This window comes from Sinocyclocheilus grahami, unplaced genomic scaffold, assembly GCF_001515645.1.
Source record: "Sinocyclocheilus grahami isolate Dianchi unplaced genomic scaffold, SAMN03320097.WGS_v1.1 scaffold373.1, whole genome shotgun sequence".
NCBI classification, from domain to species: domain Eukaryota; kingdom Metazoa; phylum Chordata; class Actinopteri; order Cypriniformes; family Cyprinidae; genus Sinocyclocheilus; species Sinocyclocheilus grahami.
Window position 1 is genome coordinate 785,511 of NW_015505552.1, and position 18,092 is coordinate 803,602.

Consider the following 18,092-nt stretch of genomic DNA (forward strand, 5'->3'; position numbering starts at 1 on the left):
TCAGCACAGTTCAAAGCGCTGTTTACGGTTGGTCTTTACGCAAATCGCGTTCGTGAATAGCCGGAGCGTAGTGTGTAGGGTTTGTGTGGCTGGTTCGCTCCTGTTTCAGTGGGCCACACGGGGAAGGTAAATAAAGACAGGACGGTCACCAGCGCCACATTTACCCGTCAGGCACCGACAGCCACAGGCCCGTTAACATCAGCTGTCTCTTTAGGGCCCGCTACGCTCGGTCGTGTTTTGTCTTTGTCTAAACTCCATTAACGTTACTCTCGGGATAAAAGGAGAAAGAGAGGTGACAACATAGCCTGTGCAGGTGAGATGAGTTTATTTAGCTTGTAAGCTAACTGTCTGCAGCATATTTGACTTAGTTGACCTGCTGGCTTCATTGTTATGATTCAAGTCTGCAGCACAAAAACGGCTGTGAATAGCTAACGTTAACCGGTTACTGTCTGTTACGCTACGTTGGGATGTGCAACTGCCATTTACATTTGAGGAAAGTCACACTTGCGCTTAATGTTCCTGTGCTGAAGCCAAACTGACAGCAGACAAGAGTCAGACTCGAAGCAGAAGTGTACAGTATGTCTGACATGCCGTTTTTGTGCTAGAATTTGAGTTATCTGATGACCAATTCAACCGGTGGTCATTCATAGCACAAACCCTCTTGTTTGTCTCATTGATTTTTCATCAAGTGTGACAAATACATGAAGGAAGCAGGTTGTTTTGGGATTATTGCGAAACAAACAGCAAGGTAAACCAGGGCTGCTTGTTCACATGCAATCTTGGTTAATTGTTAATAGCTGTTTTTAGGAACAATGAAATCTGTGTAATCCTTCTAGTCTGGATAAGCTGATGGAACATATGTTTACGCCAGTGGAAAGGTAGCTCAGGATTTATCTCAAGCCGATGATTCATTGTCTTTCAGTCCCTGTTCAGGCTGGAGACGCTTTTGTTTGTGGCAGGTATGGTAACATAGGACTCAAGATATTCATCCAAACCACTTCCAGAGATGAAATTGTTTACAATAATTGTTATAGGTTGTTTATATGAAGATGTGTAAAAGAAGCCACGGATGTCACTCTCGGGGGCACTATGGTGATTCTGGTACCTTTCTGTGTTATCAGGGCTACAAATTCTGGTCACCTGGGGGTCGGGGACTCACTAGGGGCCCTTACTTACCCAAAAATAAAAACATTTCATCATTTACTCTCATTCAGGTTGTTCCAAACCTGTATATATTTCTTTCTTCTGTTGAACACAGAAGAATGTTTGTAATCAAACAGTTTACGGTAGCCAGTGACTTCCAAATATAGTATGGGGGGGAAATACTATGGAAGTCGATAGCTATCGTCAACTGTTTGGTTATCAACATTCTTCAAAATACCTTCTTTTATGTTTGAACAGAAGTATAAAAAACAGGTTTGGAGCAACTTGAAGGTGTGTAAATAATGACAGAATTTTCATTTTAGGGTCAACTATACCTTTAAAATGACTTAATGTTTTAAATTAAGACAAAACAATAATTAAATATGAAAACAAAATCTAAACAAAAGTTAATAGTGTCATTTCTAGACCAGAAAAGTCATGTAAATTAATAAAGGGGGAATTTTTATAATGAATATACAATTTTATTGGGTAGAAATTGTAGTTTTTTTTTCCTACAAATACTTTTCCTTAATCTTTATCCAGAAAATCATGAAAACCTGGAAGAATCATGTAAACTCATTGGCTTTTTTTAAACGCAGATTTTTGCACTGATTTACAGTCTGGAGAAGTTGATGTTAGTTGCTGACAGTCAGAGACACTCATGAAATCGCGTAGTCTATGATAGTCACAGTCTCAGATTATTTTAGCCTCAGACTGATTTCATTGGAGTATAAACATGTTTGATATTTTTTGAGCCAATTTTAGAAGATGTATTGTTCTTTTGTCACGCATCTCCTAGCAACAAAACACATATTTTTGCGTTTGTTGTGATCGATTTGAAAGTCTGGTAGTGTGTGATCCTCAGTCGCTTTGTGTATGATACCCAGTTTTTCTTCTGTAACTATTTACAAAGTAAGCAAGTGTATGACACCTAGTGTCTGTTCAGATTTTAAAAGTCATTTAGTGTATTCCAGCCTATAGAGATTAAAATAAGTTTTGAAAACAAAACTAGGGCTGGGGGGCCTTCAGTGGTGTTTTAGACAATGGGGGGCCTCAAACGATTAAGAACCCTTAACCACTTCACTGCTGTCAATTTTATAATAACATGCCATTCAATGATGATACTATGTTTACCTGTAGATATCTCAAGGTGTTAGTTTGATCCAGCTTGACGGTGTTTTGCCATGGCGATGCGGGAGTTAGTGGAGGCGGAATGTGGGGGAGCCAATCCCCTCATGAAACTGACAGGTCACATGACCCAAGAGGGAGGGGCTTGGAGACACCGATCAACACCCACTGTAAGTTACTGGACATTTTCTTTGTTGTTACCATGACAAAATATTTAGGGCTGGAATTACACGTCATTGTCTGTAAGGCAAATACGGTGATTTGCATGGAATGTGATCACACTGTTCTTCAAAGTTATGGTTATCATTTATTCGTAATTATATAATTAATTGGAATAAAAAAATTGTTAAATCATCTAATAAAAACTAAATCGATTAATAGATTGACAAATAGTTGTTAGTTTCAACCTAAAAATATTAAAATACAATTAAATGTATAATAAAAAGCTTCTTCCCCCCCCCCCCAGATTCCTCCTACTCCAATTGAAATAGCCACTGAAGAGGAGGTGTGTGGTCTTTTGGATATTTCAATATTTTATAGACCTGATGAGTTTGCCAAATCGTCTGTGATCATGTTCTCTGTTCTTACTGTAATGACGTCCTGTTGTTTTGAAATGCAGCTGGTCAGTGAGTTTCTACAGGCCCCACAACGACCTCCTCAAAGTTTTGATATGGGTCAACTGCTGGAGGAAATGCAGCAGATAGATCAACAGAGCTACAGACAGGCTCCACAGAGAGGTAGACTGCACAAACACACATACAGTTCGATTTTAACACTCTTCTGTGTGTTATAACAATACGTTTTCGTTTCCCAGCTCCTGACGTGGCTGCTCTGGCGCTGTCTGGAGATTGGGCGGCAGAGTTCCTGTCTAGTGCTGACTCCGCCTCTTCTTCTGCACAAGCTGGTCTGGATCCAGCTGATGCTGATTGGACTAGAGAATTCATCAATGAAGTGGCAGGTTAATATATATTTAATATATGCTATTTTAGCCCCGATTTGATCCTTTCTAATTTTGGATGCCATTAGGTTTATTATAATGTCGTTAGAAGCCATTGGATGTCATTTGGTGGAGCTGATGATTCTTCACTTGTCTTTGCCCAGCCATCCTTTCATTCTTCACAGCTTCACTCTTTCTGTCATCTTCTATTAAGCCTCCACTATTCAATTCCCTTCCTCCTGTCTTATAGACCCTGGCCGCTGGGCAGAGGAGTACCTGGAGCAATCAGAGGAGAAGTTATGGCTGGGAGATTTGGGAGAAAGAGAACAGGACAAAGAATGGTATTTTATGTATCTTAGAAGAATAATATAGAGAGACTTGTCATAATAGCAATATACAATACTGTTTGGGGTAGTGGTATTTTTAGTGCTTTTTAGTGCATTTATTTGATTAAAATAGCAGTAAAGGGAAAAGCTAGAGCTTCATTGACAAAGATTGGAATGTTTTTGCTGTAATTTTGAAGATGCAGTGAAAGATATGACATGTTAAAACAATTTGGTACAGTCACTATATCCTTGCTTTAATATTTTTTATTATCCTATCAGGACACAAGAATACCAGTCAGGTGAAGAACTACGGCAAACAGCAAACAAACTCCTTGCCAAAGTGGATGACCCTAAATTACAGAACACAGAGGTGAGAGTAAGAGGAGGGTTTAACTGGTCTTTGAGCTGCACCCGAAACACTTCACGTCAAAGTCACTATATGCAGAGATACATTAAACAAGCATACAGATATTGCACCTAAAGCACAAATTGTAAACCGATAGTTCAGCTTCTAAATTAATACTCTGTTTTAAAATGAATAGTCCTTTCTATGTTTTGTGCCAGCTTGCCATGTTGCTTGTCCACCTGCAAATGGGTATAATGAATTCTATTACTTTGAAGAAGAATAGTTTATTCTGTAACTATTTATGAAACATTGGTGTCTTTGATCGTAGTGCTGTTACTTCGATTCTTATAAAAGCAGCAAGCTACTTAAATCTAAGAGTTGCAGTAAAAGGGTTTTTGACAGTCCACATTGGTAAAATCACTGTAAAACATGGCCTCTCATGACATATTGCTGTATTAAAGGAAGCAACACTGAGACTTTAATGTAATTTTATAAAAAATATGATTTTTTTTTTTACTAAAGTTTGCTCTGCTTTCATCAATGCCACATCACATAATTGATTTGTCACAAGGGATCACTTAAAGTTCACCCAAAAATGAAGGTTTGCTGACAATTTACTCACCCTCAGGCCATCTGAGATGTAGCTGAGTTTGTTTCTGCATCGGAACAGATTTTGGATATTTAACATGGGTGCAGTGAATGGGTGATGTCAGAATTGGAACCAAACAGCTGACAAAAACATCACAAAAATCCACAGTTATTTCCATGTGACTCCAGTCTATCAGTTACTGTCTTGTGAAGTGAAAAACTACGTGTATGTAAGAAAAAGTCCATGCCCTCTTGTCCTCTCATCAAAATCCACTGGCATATTTGTTTAGAACTGTTTTGGACTAATTATGTTTGTAAACGATGCTTGATCTTTGCGTATTTCTTTACCGATTCAGACAAGATGACTTTTTCACTGGAGAAAGCAATATTAAGAATGGAGATTTATGAATGTATTTTAGCCGTAAACAGTGGTTTGAAGTTTAATCTCGTCATAATGATCAGATTTTCACTTTATGAGATGTTAATTGATGGACTGGTGTCATGTTGATTGCTTGTGGATTATTGTAATGTTTTTATCATCTGTTTGGACTCCTACTCTGACGGCACCCATTCACTGCAGAGGATCAATTGGTGAGCAAGTGATGTAATGCTACATTTCTTAAAATCTTTACTGATAAAGGAATAAACTCATCTCATCTTGGATGGTGTAAGGATGAGTAAATTGCGCAAATTTTCACTTTTGGGTGAACTATTCCTTTAAGAGCTGCTAAAACAGTTAATGTTGTCTCACGGGATCTTGTTACATCCCAGTATGCACTTCTGGGTTACTTTTAGAAAGGTTAAAGTAATACGTTAACCTGTTTAGGTTCACTTTTGACTTGAAGTAGATAATAAAGTGATGTGACATTGATTTTGTTTTCATGGGCATTTCCTTACTTGCTCATATTTCTATCTCTTTCATTTAACTCTGCTCATGCTTCATCATATAATTTGGGATACGTTATGCCTTTGGCCGTTATTCCTTCCTCATTGTGGTTTACTTGTGTCTGACCATAACTGTCGAGAAGAAACCACTGGTGGACTTGTGTTTGTGTGTGTGTGTGTTCATCGCCAATGTGTTTCCTGTTAGCAGTAGTTAATAGCTGTTGTTGTTGTTGTTGTTATTGTGTAGTTCCTGCGGTTCATTAGGCAGATTGGCGAGGGCAGTGTGACTGTGGAGGACAGAGCAGGAAAAGAGAACACTGATAATGCACAGGCCAAGGAGGCACAGCACTGGGCCTCCAGCATTAACCAGGTACGAGCCCTTCCCAGCTCCTGCCGTAGAGGAAACACTGTGAAGGGTGACACTCCAGCCCCTTGGCAGACATCTTGGCTCTTCTCCAGCTGCTTGGCAAAATTAGCCATAACTACACAGCGTACTGTAAATCCTTGCACTGTGCGCTGCTGGGTTTTAAATAATTACTCATGAGAAATACAGTTTTGGATAGCTTAATTTGTTGTAGAGACTGGATTCTGTATATATAGTGGGGTCTGAGACCATAGTCTGAGATATATATTATATTATATTAATTTGATTAATATTAATAAATAAGAAATTCACCAAAGATTCATTAAATTTATCAAATGTTACAATATATATTTATAATGTTGCAAAAGATTTTTGTAAAATAAATGCTGTTCCTTTTAACTTTCTATTCATCGAAGAGTCCTGAAAAAAAAAACAATCACCATTTCCGCAAAAATATTAGTCAGCAAAACTGTTTTCAAAATTACTAACAACAGGAAATGTTTCTTGAGCAGCAAAGCAATATATTAGAATGATTTCTGAAGGATCGTGTGACACTGAAGTCCTTAGTAATGTCTGCTGAAAAGTCAGCTTTGCCATCACAGGAATAAATTACAATTATAATGTATTTATTTATTTATTATAAAATGTATTTATGAGTGTTATTTTAACTTGTAATAATATTTCACAATATTACTGTTTTTACTGTATTTTTGATTAAATAATTGCAGCCTTGTTGAACATATAAGACTTCATTCAACAACAACAAAAAAACTGACCCCAAACTTTTGAACTGGAGTATAATTTTTAAAACTTCAATCTATTTAATTGTAATATTTTATTATATAAATGTTTAGTATTTTTATAAACATTTTTAAACATACAGTTAAAATATTAGTTTGATACAGTTTATTGCAAAGCATTATGATGTAAAATGATGAAGAAATATTGTAGATTCTACACAATTTCTAAGTCATAGAGTTTGCTCAAATTTTACCCTGTTCATATAAATATGTATTAAAATTTGCTAGTGGTCTCAGACGTTTAGACCCCACTGTAGGTCAAGCCAAGTTTTTTTCAAAGGGAAAATCACAATTCTCCAGGACTAGGTCTACTACACTATGCTTGAAAACTGGCCCGTTTCTAAAAACTATTTTTTTTTATCTTATGGTTCAAACAAGCAATAGTTTAATTGTGATATTTCCTTCTTCCTTTTGTCGTGGTTGGTCATCGTGACATCTTTTAATCCCTTTTGATCCATCTTGATACCTTTTAACCTCCATCCATACCTAAATTTCCCTACTATCCTTAACAATCTCACACCAAACACATAAATACCCCTCCCTGTACCCTCTGTCCCATACTGGCTGCACAGTTCCTGGAATCAGGGGAAGGGACTGTGCAAGTGGAAACTCGAGAGGGCAAAGTGAAGAATGACAAAATGAAAGCTAAACAGGCAGAGCAATGGGCTACTATCGTCAGGCAGGTAGGACCTGATCATCTGGCAACAGTGATGCAGTAGTCCTGCGATTTCTGTTCTGTCTGTGATTTTAGGCTTGTCATTTTCGTTATGTTAACTAGCCCCTGCTGACCAAACCTTTTTTGCCTTAAAGAGAGCAAACTTGGATTAATTTAATGGCGCTTTTAACATAATTATCGCTGCAAGACACCAGGCCTGTAGAGCTAATGCCCTGCTCACACTGCTTTTCATTTGTGCCCAGCTACTGAAACCACTTTGACTTCCTGCAGTAGTGAAGGTACACTGAGCATTGCTTGCTATTTTTAAAGTAGAGAGGAAAGGAAAGATGGATGAATGAGGGTGAGATTTTTTTCTTCTTCTGTCGGTTTCCCAAACCCTCTTTTTCATTTTCCATTAAATCCTTTCTTTATTCCCACACTCTCATTCATCACAGTATGTGTTTTTTCCCCTTCGGCTGAGTAGTGTTTAAGCATTTGCAGGCTCTGTGATGTGTTCTCGAGGCTGCTAACAGCCTGGCATGTCGCTGTGCTCGTTAGGTTTCGGCAGAGTCTGCAGAATCTTGGGTAGATGAACTCACTGCTTACGGGCCAGACTTTCAGCAGGCCAAAGCGGCGGTCGAGGTGAGACAGACTAAACACTTGCACATGTTTACATGAACTTTAGTATGATACTGTTGCATTCACTGGTGCTTGTGTGTTGTGTGTGTGTGTGTGTGTGTGTGTGTGTGAGTTCAGAGTGATGTTGATTTCTGGGAGAAACTCCAGCAGGAGTGGGAGGAAATGGAGAAGAGGGATGCTGAAGCTCACCCTTGGCTCTCAGATTTCGACCAGATGCTCAGCAGCTCTTATGACAAGGTATCTGGATATTGTACATCTGTGCCCATTTACAGCATGGACACTTCCACTTAATTAAAAGGCTCTAGTCCGTACTTTATTACAGTTTATACAACAGTTAGTTCCGGACTTTGATTCTGCTTTGGCTTCACTTGGAACTATTTTCATTGGTGGAGTAAAAATAAAACAAAAACTACTAATTTATTGAACTGTTGTTTAAAAGCAATATCACACTCGCAAATCATGATGTTACCTGTGGACGATATTCAGAAGAACATGTTAAATGTTGGATGCTATATATCCACTCTTTTCATACTTGAATTTAATTTTTTTTTACATTTTCTGCACAAAAAACTTTAGATACATTTTATTTTCCTTAAGTATATATTTTTGTATTGTTAAGAGTCCAAAAACACTACTGTTCAAAGTTTTTTTTATTAATGTTTATGAAAGATGTCTCTGTGCTTACCAGGGTGCAATTATTTGATCAAATTATGACAAATTATAAATTAAAATAACTGTTTTCTATTTTATTATATTAAAAAATTTCCCATGATGTGTCAAATCTGAATTTACACCAGCAGTTACTCCAGTCCTCAGTCTCATGTTTATTTTTTATTTATTTATTTTTTTAAAGAAATCATTCTAATATGCTGATTTGGTGCTCAAGAAATATTCTTTATTATTATCAGTGTTGAAAACAGTTGTTCTGTTTAATATTTTTGTGGAAACCATGTTTTTTTTTAAATATTCTTTAATAAATTGAACAGTCAAAATAACAGCATTTATTTAAAATATAAATCTTTTGTAACATTATAAATGCCTTTACTGTCGCTCTTGATCCATTGAATGAATCCTTGCTGAATAAAACTCCTTTTTTTTTCTCTCTCCAAAGAAAAAAATCTTGCTGAACTTTTGAATGGTAGTATAATTCATTTACAGGTATATAAAGTAGGGGTGGCACGATACCATTTTTTCAGAACCGATCCCGATCCGATACCAAAAGTTCTGAGTATCGGCCAATACCGATACCAATCTGATACCAGCACAGATTTTTTATTTTTTTATTTCTATACCTCAGTGTGTGTTGACCTGATCATCACTCTTTTGTGTATTAAATACAATCTACTAAATATAGACAACTTCATTATAAAGAAAAATAACAAATTAAAAAAATATATAATCATAATCTATGAAAAAAATATCTTAATCTAGGTTAGTGGATAATTCAGCAGCAAAAGTTACTCTACAAAAATGATGAGTTCACAATAATTTTATAAAATCTAAACATTTAGAGAAAAAACATTATTTAGTGGGGGAAAAATAAAAGTAAATAGGTGTAACAATGTTACACATTGCTCTTTGTATTGTAAAATACATTCATGAAAAACAAGTAAATATAATTATATATAAATATATGCAATAAATTAAAAACATTTATTTTACATTTATAGCACAGTAATGAGGCAGCAACATATAGATAAGACAGAACAAGAAAGGCTATTAACAATCTTTCATAGTGCAAAAGTATTATAACATGAAAAGCTCCTATACGGAGCGGCACAAAGCGCTTATGCGCATCCTGTGCGCAGAATGATTCAGCGCAGCAGCGCTCCGGCTCCGCATAGAAAAGTTCAAAGCACAAAGGGAAGAGACATTAATGCGTAGTGTATTATATCTGTGCGATAGTTTATTGCACCTTTTCTTTGAACAGTTTTAAATTTCAGTTACTCTGTGCGTGAAGAACAATTCATACTGTTGTGAATGAGAACTTAGTTTAGTACTCACATGCAGTGACTGCTGCTTTCTGTCCGTGTGCTTCGGATGTGTGCGCTCAGAAAACCGTATATCAGAAGTTTCAACTTTTAAGGTTTAAAACGCATGATTTCAGTGCAACAGAACCAAAACAGATGTTTTTTAAGCAGGTACGAGCTGTAATGGCGCAGCTCTACTCTGGAAAAGGGGGCGGGGAGCAGCAGCTCATTTGCATTTAAAGAGACAGGCCCGAAAAACAGCGTGTTTCTGCTTCCACTCAAAATAGGCATTTTCAAAATGCTATAATAATTGATCTGTGGAGTATTTTGAGCTGAAACTTCACAGACACATTCTGGGGACACCAGAGACTTATATTACATATTGAAAAAAGGGGCATAATATGTCTCCTTTATTGTTTTATATACCATAAAACTTACTGTGAATATGCCTTTACTTTTCTCCTAGGGATATCAGTTTGAAGAAGACAACCCCTACCTGTCCCATGATGATCCGTTTGCTGAGGGTATGAAGAGGATGGAGGCGGGGGACATTCCTGGAGCTGTCCGTCTCTTTGAGAGCGCGGTTCAGAGAGAGCCAGAAAACCAGCTGGTCAGAGCTTCATACGTATAATCCCGACAATCCCTCAAAAACTGATGATACATTTTGTCTCAAGGGATTCTAATGGTGTTCTTCTTTCTTGTTTGTCTGTGTGAATTGCTGACTGTGTGTGATGAGGCTGCAGGCTTGGCAATATCTGGGCACCTGCCAGGCAGAGAACGAGCAAGAGTTTGCAGCTATCAGTGCCCTCCGCAGGTGAGAAGTATAACCGCAACCTTACTGTGTACAGCAATTAAATTCTCTATGAAAAATCTGATTTAGTCAAATACCGCTTCCACCTTTTTAAAATTCAAGTCTCAATTGTTTTTAGATGTATTGAGCTGAAAAAGGACAATCTGACAGCTCTCATGGCTTTAGCTGTGAGCTTCACCAATGAGTCACTGCACAGACAGGCCTGCGAGACACTCCGTGATTGGTTGAGGTAAAAGTAAATAGGTGTAACAATGTTACACATTGCTCTTTGTATTGTAAAATACATTCATGAAAAACAAGTAAATATAATTATATATAAATATATGCAATAAATTAAAAACATTTATTTTACATTTATAGCACAGTAATGAGGCAGCAACATATAGATAAGACAGAACAAGAAAGGCTATTAACAATCTTTCATAGTGCAAAAGTATTATAACATGAAAAGCTCCTATACGGAGCGGCACAAAGCGCTTATGCGCATCCTGTGCGCAGAATGATTCAGCGCAGCAGCGCTCCGGCTCCGCATAGAAAAGTTCAAAGCACAAAGGGAAGAGACATTAATGCGTAGTGTATTATATCTGTGCGATAGTTTATTGCACCTTTTCTTTGAACAGTTTTAAATTTCAGTTACTCTGTGCGTGAAGAACAATTCATACTGTTGTGAATGAGAACTTAGTTTAGTACTCACATGCAGTGACTGCTGCTTTCTGTCCGTGTGCTTCGGATGTGTGCGCTCAGAAAACCGTATATCAGAAGTTTCAACTTTTAAGGTTTAAAACGCATGATTTCAGTGCAACAGAACCAAAACAGATGTTTTTTAAGCAGGTACGAGCTGTAATGGCGCAGCTCTACTCTGGAAAAGGGGGCGGGGAGCAGCAGCTCATTTGCATTTAAAGAGACAGGCCCGAAAAACAGCGTGTTTCTGCTTCCACTCAAAATAGGCATTTTCAAAATGCTATAATAATTGATCTGTGGAGTATTTTGAGCTGAAACTTCACAGACACATTCTGGGGACACCAGAGACTTATATTACATATTGAAAAAAGGGGCATAATATGTCTCCTTTATTGTTTTATATACCATAAAACTTACTGTGAATATGCCTTTACTTTTCTCCTAGGGATATCAGTTTGAAGAAGACAACCCCTACCTGTCCCATGATGATCCGTTTGCTGAGGGTATGAAGAGGATGGAGGCGGGGGACATTCCTGGAGCTGTCCGTCTCTTTGAGAGCGCGGTTCAGAGAGAGCCAGAAAACCAGCTGGTCAGAGCTTCATACGTATAATCCCGACAATCCCTCAAAAACTGATGATACATTTTGTCTCAAGGGATTCTAATGGTGTTCTTCTTTCTTGTTTGTCTTTGTGAAATGCTGACTGTGTGTGATGATGCTGCAGGCTTGGCAATATCTGGGCACCTGCCAGGCAGAGAACGAGCAAGAGTTTGCAGCTATCAGTGCCCTCCGCAGGTGAGAAGTATAACCGCAACCTTACTGTGTACAGCAATTAAATTCTCTATGAAAAATCTGATTTAGTCAAATACCGCTTCCACCTTTTTAAAATTCAAGTCTCAATTGTTTTTAGATGTATTGAGCTGAAAAAGGACAATCTGACAGCTCTCATGGCTTTAGCTGTGAGCTTCACCAATGAGTCACTGCACAGACAGGCCTGCGAGACACTCCGTGATTGGTTGAGGCACAACCCTAAATACCGGCATGTCCTCGAGCAGCATGAACGAGAGAAGGAGCAGGAGAGTGTGAGGGAGAGGGAGAAAGAGAGGGAGAGATTTGGATCCCTTCTGCCAGAGTAAGAGGTTTCCTCAGTACACTGCATGATGAGGGACACTACATTTTGTTGGTTGCACCAGACACACCACACTGAAATCTCATTGACTGAAGTATGGCTTGGAGTCATTAAGATTTTTTTTTAAAGACATTAAAACTTTTTTCCAGCAAGGTTGCAATTAACTACATAAAATGATTGAAAATACATTTATGAAGTTACAGAAGATTCGTTTAAAATAATTGCTGTTCTTTTGAACTTTCCATTCATTGAAGAATCCAATAAAAATGTATCACAGTTTTCACAAAAATATATTAAGCAGCACTACTGTTTTCAACATTGTTAATAGTAAGAAATGTTTCTTGAACACCCAATCAACATATTAGAATGATTTCTGAAGGATCATGTGACACTAAAGACTGGAGTAATGATGCTGAAAATTAAGCTTTACCATCAAAGGATTACATTTTTGTTTATTCCTGAAAGTGTTTATGTGGAACTTGAAAAATATTGGATATTATATGACAAAAATTAGGGAGAATCATAAAAAAATGCAGTATGTAGAAGCATCATGGAAATTATGAAAATAGAAGGCAACATTTTTGCATTTAGTGTGGGTGGACAAATGGTTAGGACACAGTGTAAGTGTCACTGTAACATTGAGGGACGAGTCAGAATTATTTTACCAAAGACTTTAACTTGTATTGAATTCCTTTTTAAACCGTTTTTATGATTGCGCAACACTGTGAACTGATCAGACGTGGAAGCAGCCTGTTTTTAATGCCTCTTTTACATTAATGTGAGACATGCATAAGTGACTGGACAGGGCGTTGTAGCCAAGCAACAGATTTACATTTGTCACCAATCATAAGCGTGCAGTGCTCTAAAAATACACAATCTTATGCAAACACAGGTGTGGAGTTCAATCTGCAGACAGCATTGTGAGTAGCTGCATATGCTCTGTTTTAATCAGTTGAGAGTGCAGATATTAAAATACATTTTTGTATGACTCCGGAATGATTATGCACTTTCATTTAATTCTTTCTTTAATTAACATTTTTTTTTCAAAATAAATTCTACTCACCATGTCATTCAAAAGCAACATGATTTGTTTTTTTTTCTTCTGTGGAGCACAAAAGAACTTAGTTTAGTACTCGCATGCTGTGACAGCCGCTTTCTGTCCGTGTGCGTCGGATGTGTGCTCTCAGAAAACCGTATATCAGAAGTTTCAACTCATATGGTTTAAAACGCATGATTTCAGCGCGATAAACAGAACCAAAACAGATGTTTTTAGCAGGTACGAGCTGTAATGGCGCAGCTCAATTCTGGAAAATGGGGCGGGGAGCAGCAGCTCATCAGAATTTTTGAAGAATTTTCTTGATGCTCTTCTCCAAGTACTTTAAGTGTATAAGGATGTGGTCCCTCAAGATCAATAACGACAAAAAAAGTGTCCTTAAATTGTCCCTATCCCTTTTAAGTAATAGGCTAATCCATTCATTCACTTGTTGTTCTTCCTCCTAGGGCACTGTTCAATGAAGTGCAGACGTTGTTTTTGAGTGCAGCGGCCGCTGACCCCACACAGGTGGACCCTGAGCTGCAGTGTGGTCTGGGCGTCCTCTTCAACCTGAGCGGAGAGTATGACAAGGCTGTGGACTGCTTCTCTGCCGCCCTGTCTGTGATGCCACAGGTTGGTTCTTTCACACTTAAGACTGTTACACCAAGCAAATTAAAACTAAAAAATATGTAGTTTTAATAATCATTCTAATTCTATGAGAATAGAGAAGTCCACACCACAGGTATAACGATAATCCCACTGAGGAACAATATCAGTGGAATCACTCTCAGTATGTTTTTTTTTTTCTAGTTGATGAAAAGAGAAAAAACTTTGACAGCAAGAAAAACATTTACTTAAAAGAGCTTGAGCGACAGATGACAAAACTGTAACGCACGCTTATTGTCCGTTGGTGTGGATGTTAATATAGCTATCTTTATAGTTTTTGTTCTTGGTATGTCACACTAGCTATGTTTCCAGCCAAACTTACAAATTAAAGTCCGCATGAAATCAAAATGGACTTTATTTACTTACTAGCGCACATTGCTAGTCTTGATGTGAAAACTTAAACCGTGCAAGTTAATCTGCTGAAAAAAATAGTTGTCTTGGTCATTTTTAATCAAAATCTGAACATTTACTTCCGCTCTGGAATTGCATTCCTTTGATGATGTCAGTTTGACGGCTTAAGCAGAATATCCTTAAACACACCCCTCCAACCATTAGATTGCTATGAGTGAGAGATGAGGAGCACTAAAATAAAACCACACCCTCTACTCAATATTCCGTTTCAGCTGGAAATACGTCACTACACTGAAATAAAGTTCGACAGCAACTTCCGGTTCATGCAGACTTTAAACTTGTGCGCAAAATTGGAATGTCGCAAGAAACATTTATGAATAAAGCACAGTTTCCATCTAATGAGTTGAAGAGAACAAAATCATCACTTCCTGATTAACTTGCGCTAAATATCATGAAGAAAAATTTTATTTGCTGCAGTAGGAGAAGGCACTGTTGGCTATATAATATTTTTGTATACAATAAATTACGAGCTTCAGAGACAAAAAGCGGCCACGTTATATTATTTTCAGAGCCTGCTGTTTAGGAACGCAGTTCTGGGAGTTAATTATAATAAAGCACTTTGACGAGACTTTGCTCAAACATTTTAGAATGACAAAATTTGCATTTCAGATGCTGTGCAATGAGATTGGTCCATTGGTTGGTCCAGTTTTATCCTATCTCAACGCAAAGTCACATGTCTTTTCTGATGTGCATTAAGGAATTTATTCGGTAAAAGTGTTTCCATCGTAGTTTATGCTCGTGTTTTCTTACAGGACAAGAAATGTATCCTACTTAGTTGAGCGCATAAGTTTTTTTTTAATGCGCATTTTTGAATTGAAGCACATCTTGGCATTTCCATCTAGCGTTTTTTGATGTTGTTTTTTTTAATGCGATATCCCAAAATGCGCATAAAAATAGGTGGATGGAAACATAACTACTGTTATATTCTACATATTGTTCATCAGTATTTTAGTTCACATTCTTCCTTCTCTCAACCCTACATGAAGGATTATCTGCTGTGGAACAAGCTGGGAGCGACTCTTGCTAACGGGAACCGATCAGAGGAGGCAGTTGCTGCTTACAGACGCGCGCTGGAGTTACAGCCTGGATTTGTGCGTAGCCGATATAACCTGGGCATCAGCTGTGTCAATCTGGGTGCGCACAGGTTAGTAAAAGAAGGTTTAACTAGAGTACACATGCCAGAAAGAGCTAAAACGCTACAATAAATGCCATCCTTTTTTTAATCTCTTTCAGGGAGGCAGTAGAGCACTTTCTAGAGGCCCTTTCTCTGCAGCGACAGGCCGCAGGTGATGGAGAGGGAGGTGCGGGTCGAGGACCAGGTGTAGCAGCCACTGTAATGTCAGACAACATCTGGTCCACATTACGCATGGCACTGAGCATGATGGGAGAAAGCTCCCTTTACTCAGCCGCCGACCAGCGAGATCTGGACACACTGCTGGCGCACTTCTGCCAGAGAGATGGAGAGACAGAATGAAGGATGGAGGAGACGAAGGGGCACAGGAAGATAGAATGCGAGTGTGGAGAAGCCTGTTTGGGAGAGAAAAGAGCTAGATTGGAGGTGTACATTTCAACAGAGGGCATGATTTTTGATGGTGCTAAAATGTGAGGAGATAAAAAAAAAGAGAACAAAACGAGTGTGAAACATCCATTAAGCTCCAGCACTATGTTAACGGACAGACGTATGAACTGATGACTGTCCTTAAGAAAAAGATGTTAAAAAGTCCATGGTACAAACTTGCTACGGTTTTTGTAACAAGTTTACGCTTACAGAGAATATGTTTTAATTTTGTTAATCTTGAAGATTACAGTTTTTTTTTTTCCATTGTCCTTATCAAAATTACTCTAATATTTCTCAAATGGGGGCAAATAAGGTCCCTGCACTGTGAGCTCAAAGTACTTGCCTCTGTTTGACACAGAGATGAGGATGTGGAGAAATAACTGTGTTCTACATCACTACGGATCCCATACAAAGTAACAAAGGTGATTTGCAAGCCTTTAAATTATATTGGCAACTTTATTTGTGAGTGACCATAGGGTTGTAAAACTGAAAGAACTTATCAGATATTTGCTTTTGCTGTAAATTAATTTGCTTAATTGTAAATTCCACTTGCCATATTGTGTATTGTATCATAATTATTAATGTTTTGCATATAGCCAATAAAAATTGCTATTATGATCTATGTAATTCAAGCAATAAAGCTTTGACAAATGCTTGGTAACAAAATTTTTTTTATTTTTTTTTACAAAAAAAAGAACAATCATATTTCTAAATATAAGTATTAAAATATGACACAAATAATACATACCTTTTTAATTTATTCAGCTTGCTGTTAAATCAAAATAGTAAAACTTTCAAATGTACAACATGCTTTCTATAACTGGCGAATATGAATTCCTTAACTAATTGGTTAACAGACGTATTTTTGGTAACAGAAGTGCGATTGTGTGCAGTGTGCTTTGACTTTATTTCAAAATACTAAACGTAAGAAGTAAGAATACGTCAACACGCGGCTGTATTTCAAACCGCTGGTACACGCCCAATAAAAATGTATTTTCAGTCTCAGCCAATCAGAAGCGCCGACGGAGGAACTTAGCGTTCAGCTATTGGTCTATTTAAAAATCGCCGCAAACACAGAACCACCCATTTAAATGCTCTCGCTGGAGTCACACACGGTCACGGAGTTTGGATTGGAAGACGACCGAAGCATTTCATTGTTATCTGCTTTTGTACATATATAGGTGTATAAAACTTAAAGTTGATTTGATACAGCTTGAGAGATTAAAAGGAAAATAGAGCGGACTGCACGTGGAACATCTTGAGCTTTAAGGTGAGTTAAAGTTTATTTATTGGACAATAACTTGTATTGTTGCTAAAAACGCGACACGGTAAGAATGGCAACTTCTTTATTTAGCGTTAACGTTAATTGAATTAAGAGTTTTACGTACATATGTTTTAGCAATGTTCTAGCAAGTCAGCGCATTAGGGTTGTATCTGCTTTTTCGCTTCTTACCAATAATGTTTTCATAAACCGTGCTGTTTTTCGGTAGCAAACAGTGTAAAATGGGTGCCGGTGAAAGCAAGCTGTCTGTGGCATCAACACCAAAGCTAGAGCCGAGCCAGCGGCCGAGAGCAGCGCGAGTAGCGAGACTCTCAGACCCGCGTTCACCGTCCTGCGCTATCGACCGCACACCTATACAGGTACAAACACAGCCAACACTTCTTCTTCTTAGTTTTATGGCGAGTTGCAATCTTTGCGCATATCGCCACCTACTGTGCCATTGTGCAATCAGGATTTGAAACACAGCAGCCTAGCGTGAGCGGAAGCCCCGGCTTAGCGTGCGCTGAGGCAGGATAGAGTGAGCTGAGGCAGCGGGGTTGAGAACGGCGCAGCCAGCGGATCCGACGAAGGAGTGGCAACCACATGTGACGACCCCGGGCTGGACTCTGCTTCGTCCACGGTGAAAGCCGATCTGGCGATCCACAGCACTAAGTTGATGTATTCCCTCAGCGACCAGCACAGATCAGCTCTAGGCATGACAAAGCGGATATCGTCCTCTTTTGGAAGACCAAACAAAGTAGTT

At 38.2% G+C, this 18,092-nt stretch overlaps 2 protein-coding genes across 5 annotated transcripts in view; both read left to right on the forward strand.

The window, feature by feature from the left end:
* Positions 1 to 10: 10 nt before the first annotated feature.
* On the forward strand, positions 11 to 16,175 carry LOC107549490 (peroxisomal targeting signal 1 receptor-like). Of its 4 annotated transcripts, XM_016230599.1 has the most exons (18): positions 11 to 313; positions 2,284 to 2,441; positions 2,738 to 2,776; positions 2,891 to 3,008; positions 3,086 to 3,229; positions 3,459 to 3,549; positions 3,814 to 3,904; positions 5,601 to 5,723; positions 7,090 to 7,200; positions 7,731 to 7,814; positions 7,929 to 8,048; positions 10,248 to 10,391; positions 10,525 to 10,595; positions 10,711 to 10,821; positions 12,293 to 12,403; positions 13,901 to 14,066; positions 15,497 to 15,654; positions 15,744 to 16,175. In XM_016230599.1, exons 2-18 carry the CDS (start codon positions 2,328 to 2,330, stop codon positions 15,982 to 15,984), a joined length of 2,037 nt encoding a protein of 678 aa, XP_016086085.1. In that variant the 5' UTR covers positions 11 to 313; positions 2,284 to 2,327; the 3' UTR covers positions 15,985 to 16,175. The 4 variants fall into 4 exon arrangements, with proteins under 4 accessions (XP_016086085.1, XP_016086088.1, XP_016086086.1 ...); XM_016230600.1 differs by lacking the exon at positions 7,090 to 7,200 and having other exon boundaries at positions 12 to 313; XM_016230602.1 differs by lacking the exons at positions 7,090 to 7,200; positions 10,711 to 10,821 and having other exon boundaries at positions 12,182 to 12,403.
* A 971-nt stretch (positions 16,176 to 17,146) lies between these two features.
* The window catches only part of LOC107549444 (cell division cycle-associated protein 3), a 5,377-nt gene continuing 4,431 nt past the window's right edge, over positions 17,147 to 18,092 (forward strand). The window contains exons 1-2 of the mRNA XM_016230512.1: positions 17,147 to 17,338; positions 17,559 to 17,709. Coding sequence (XP_016085998.1) covers positions 17,572 to 17,709 — 138 coding nt within the window. The 5' untranslated portion in view covers positions 17,147 to 17,338; positions 17,559 to 17,571. The remainder of the gene's footprint in view (positions 17,339 to 17,558; positions 17,710 to 18,092) is intronic.

Excerpts from the sequence above, each read along its gene's own strand:
- LOC107549490 (XM_016230599.1), top strand. The coding sequence starts at position 2,328 with ATGGCGATGCGGGAGTTAGTGGAGGCGGAATGTGGGGGAGCCAATCCC. Across the intron at positions 3,230-3,458 it reads ATTCATCAATGAAGTGGCAG|ACCCTGGCCGCTGGGCAGAG; the intron begins GTTAATATATAT and ends CCTGTCTTATAG. Across the intron at positions 7,201-7,730 it reads GGGCTACTATCGTCAGGCAG|GTTTCGGCAGAGTCTGCAGA; the intron begins GTAGGACCTGAT and ends TGTGCTCGTTAG.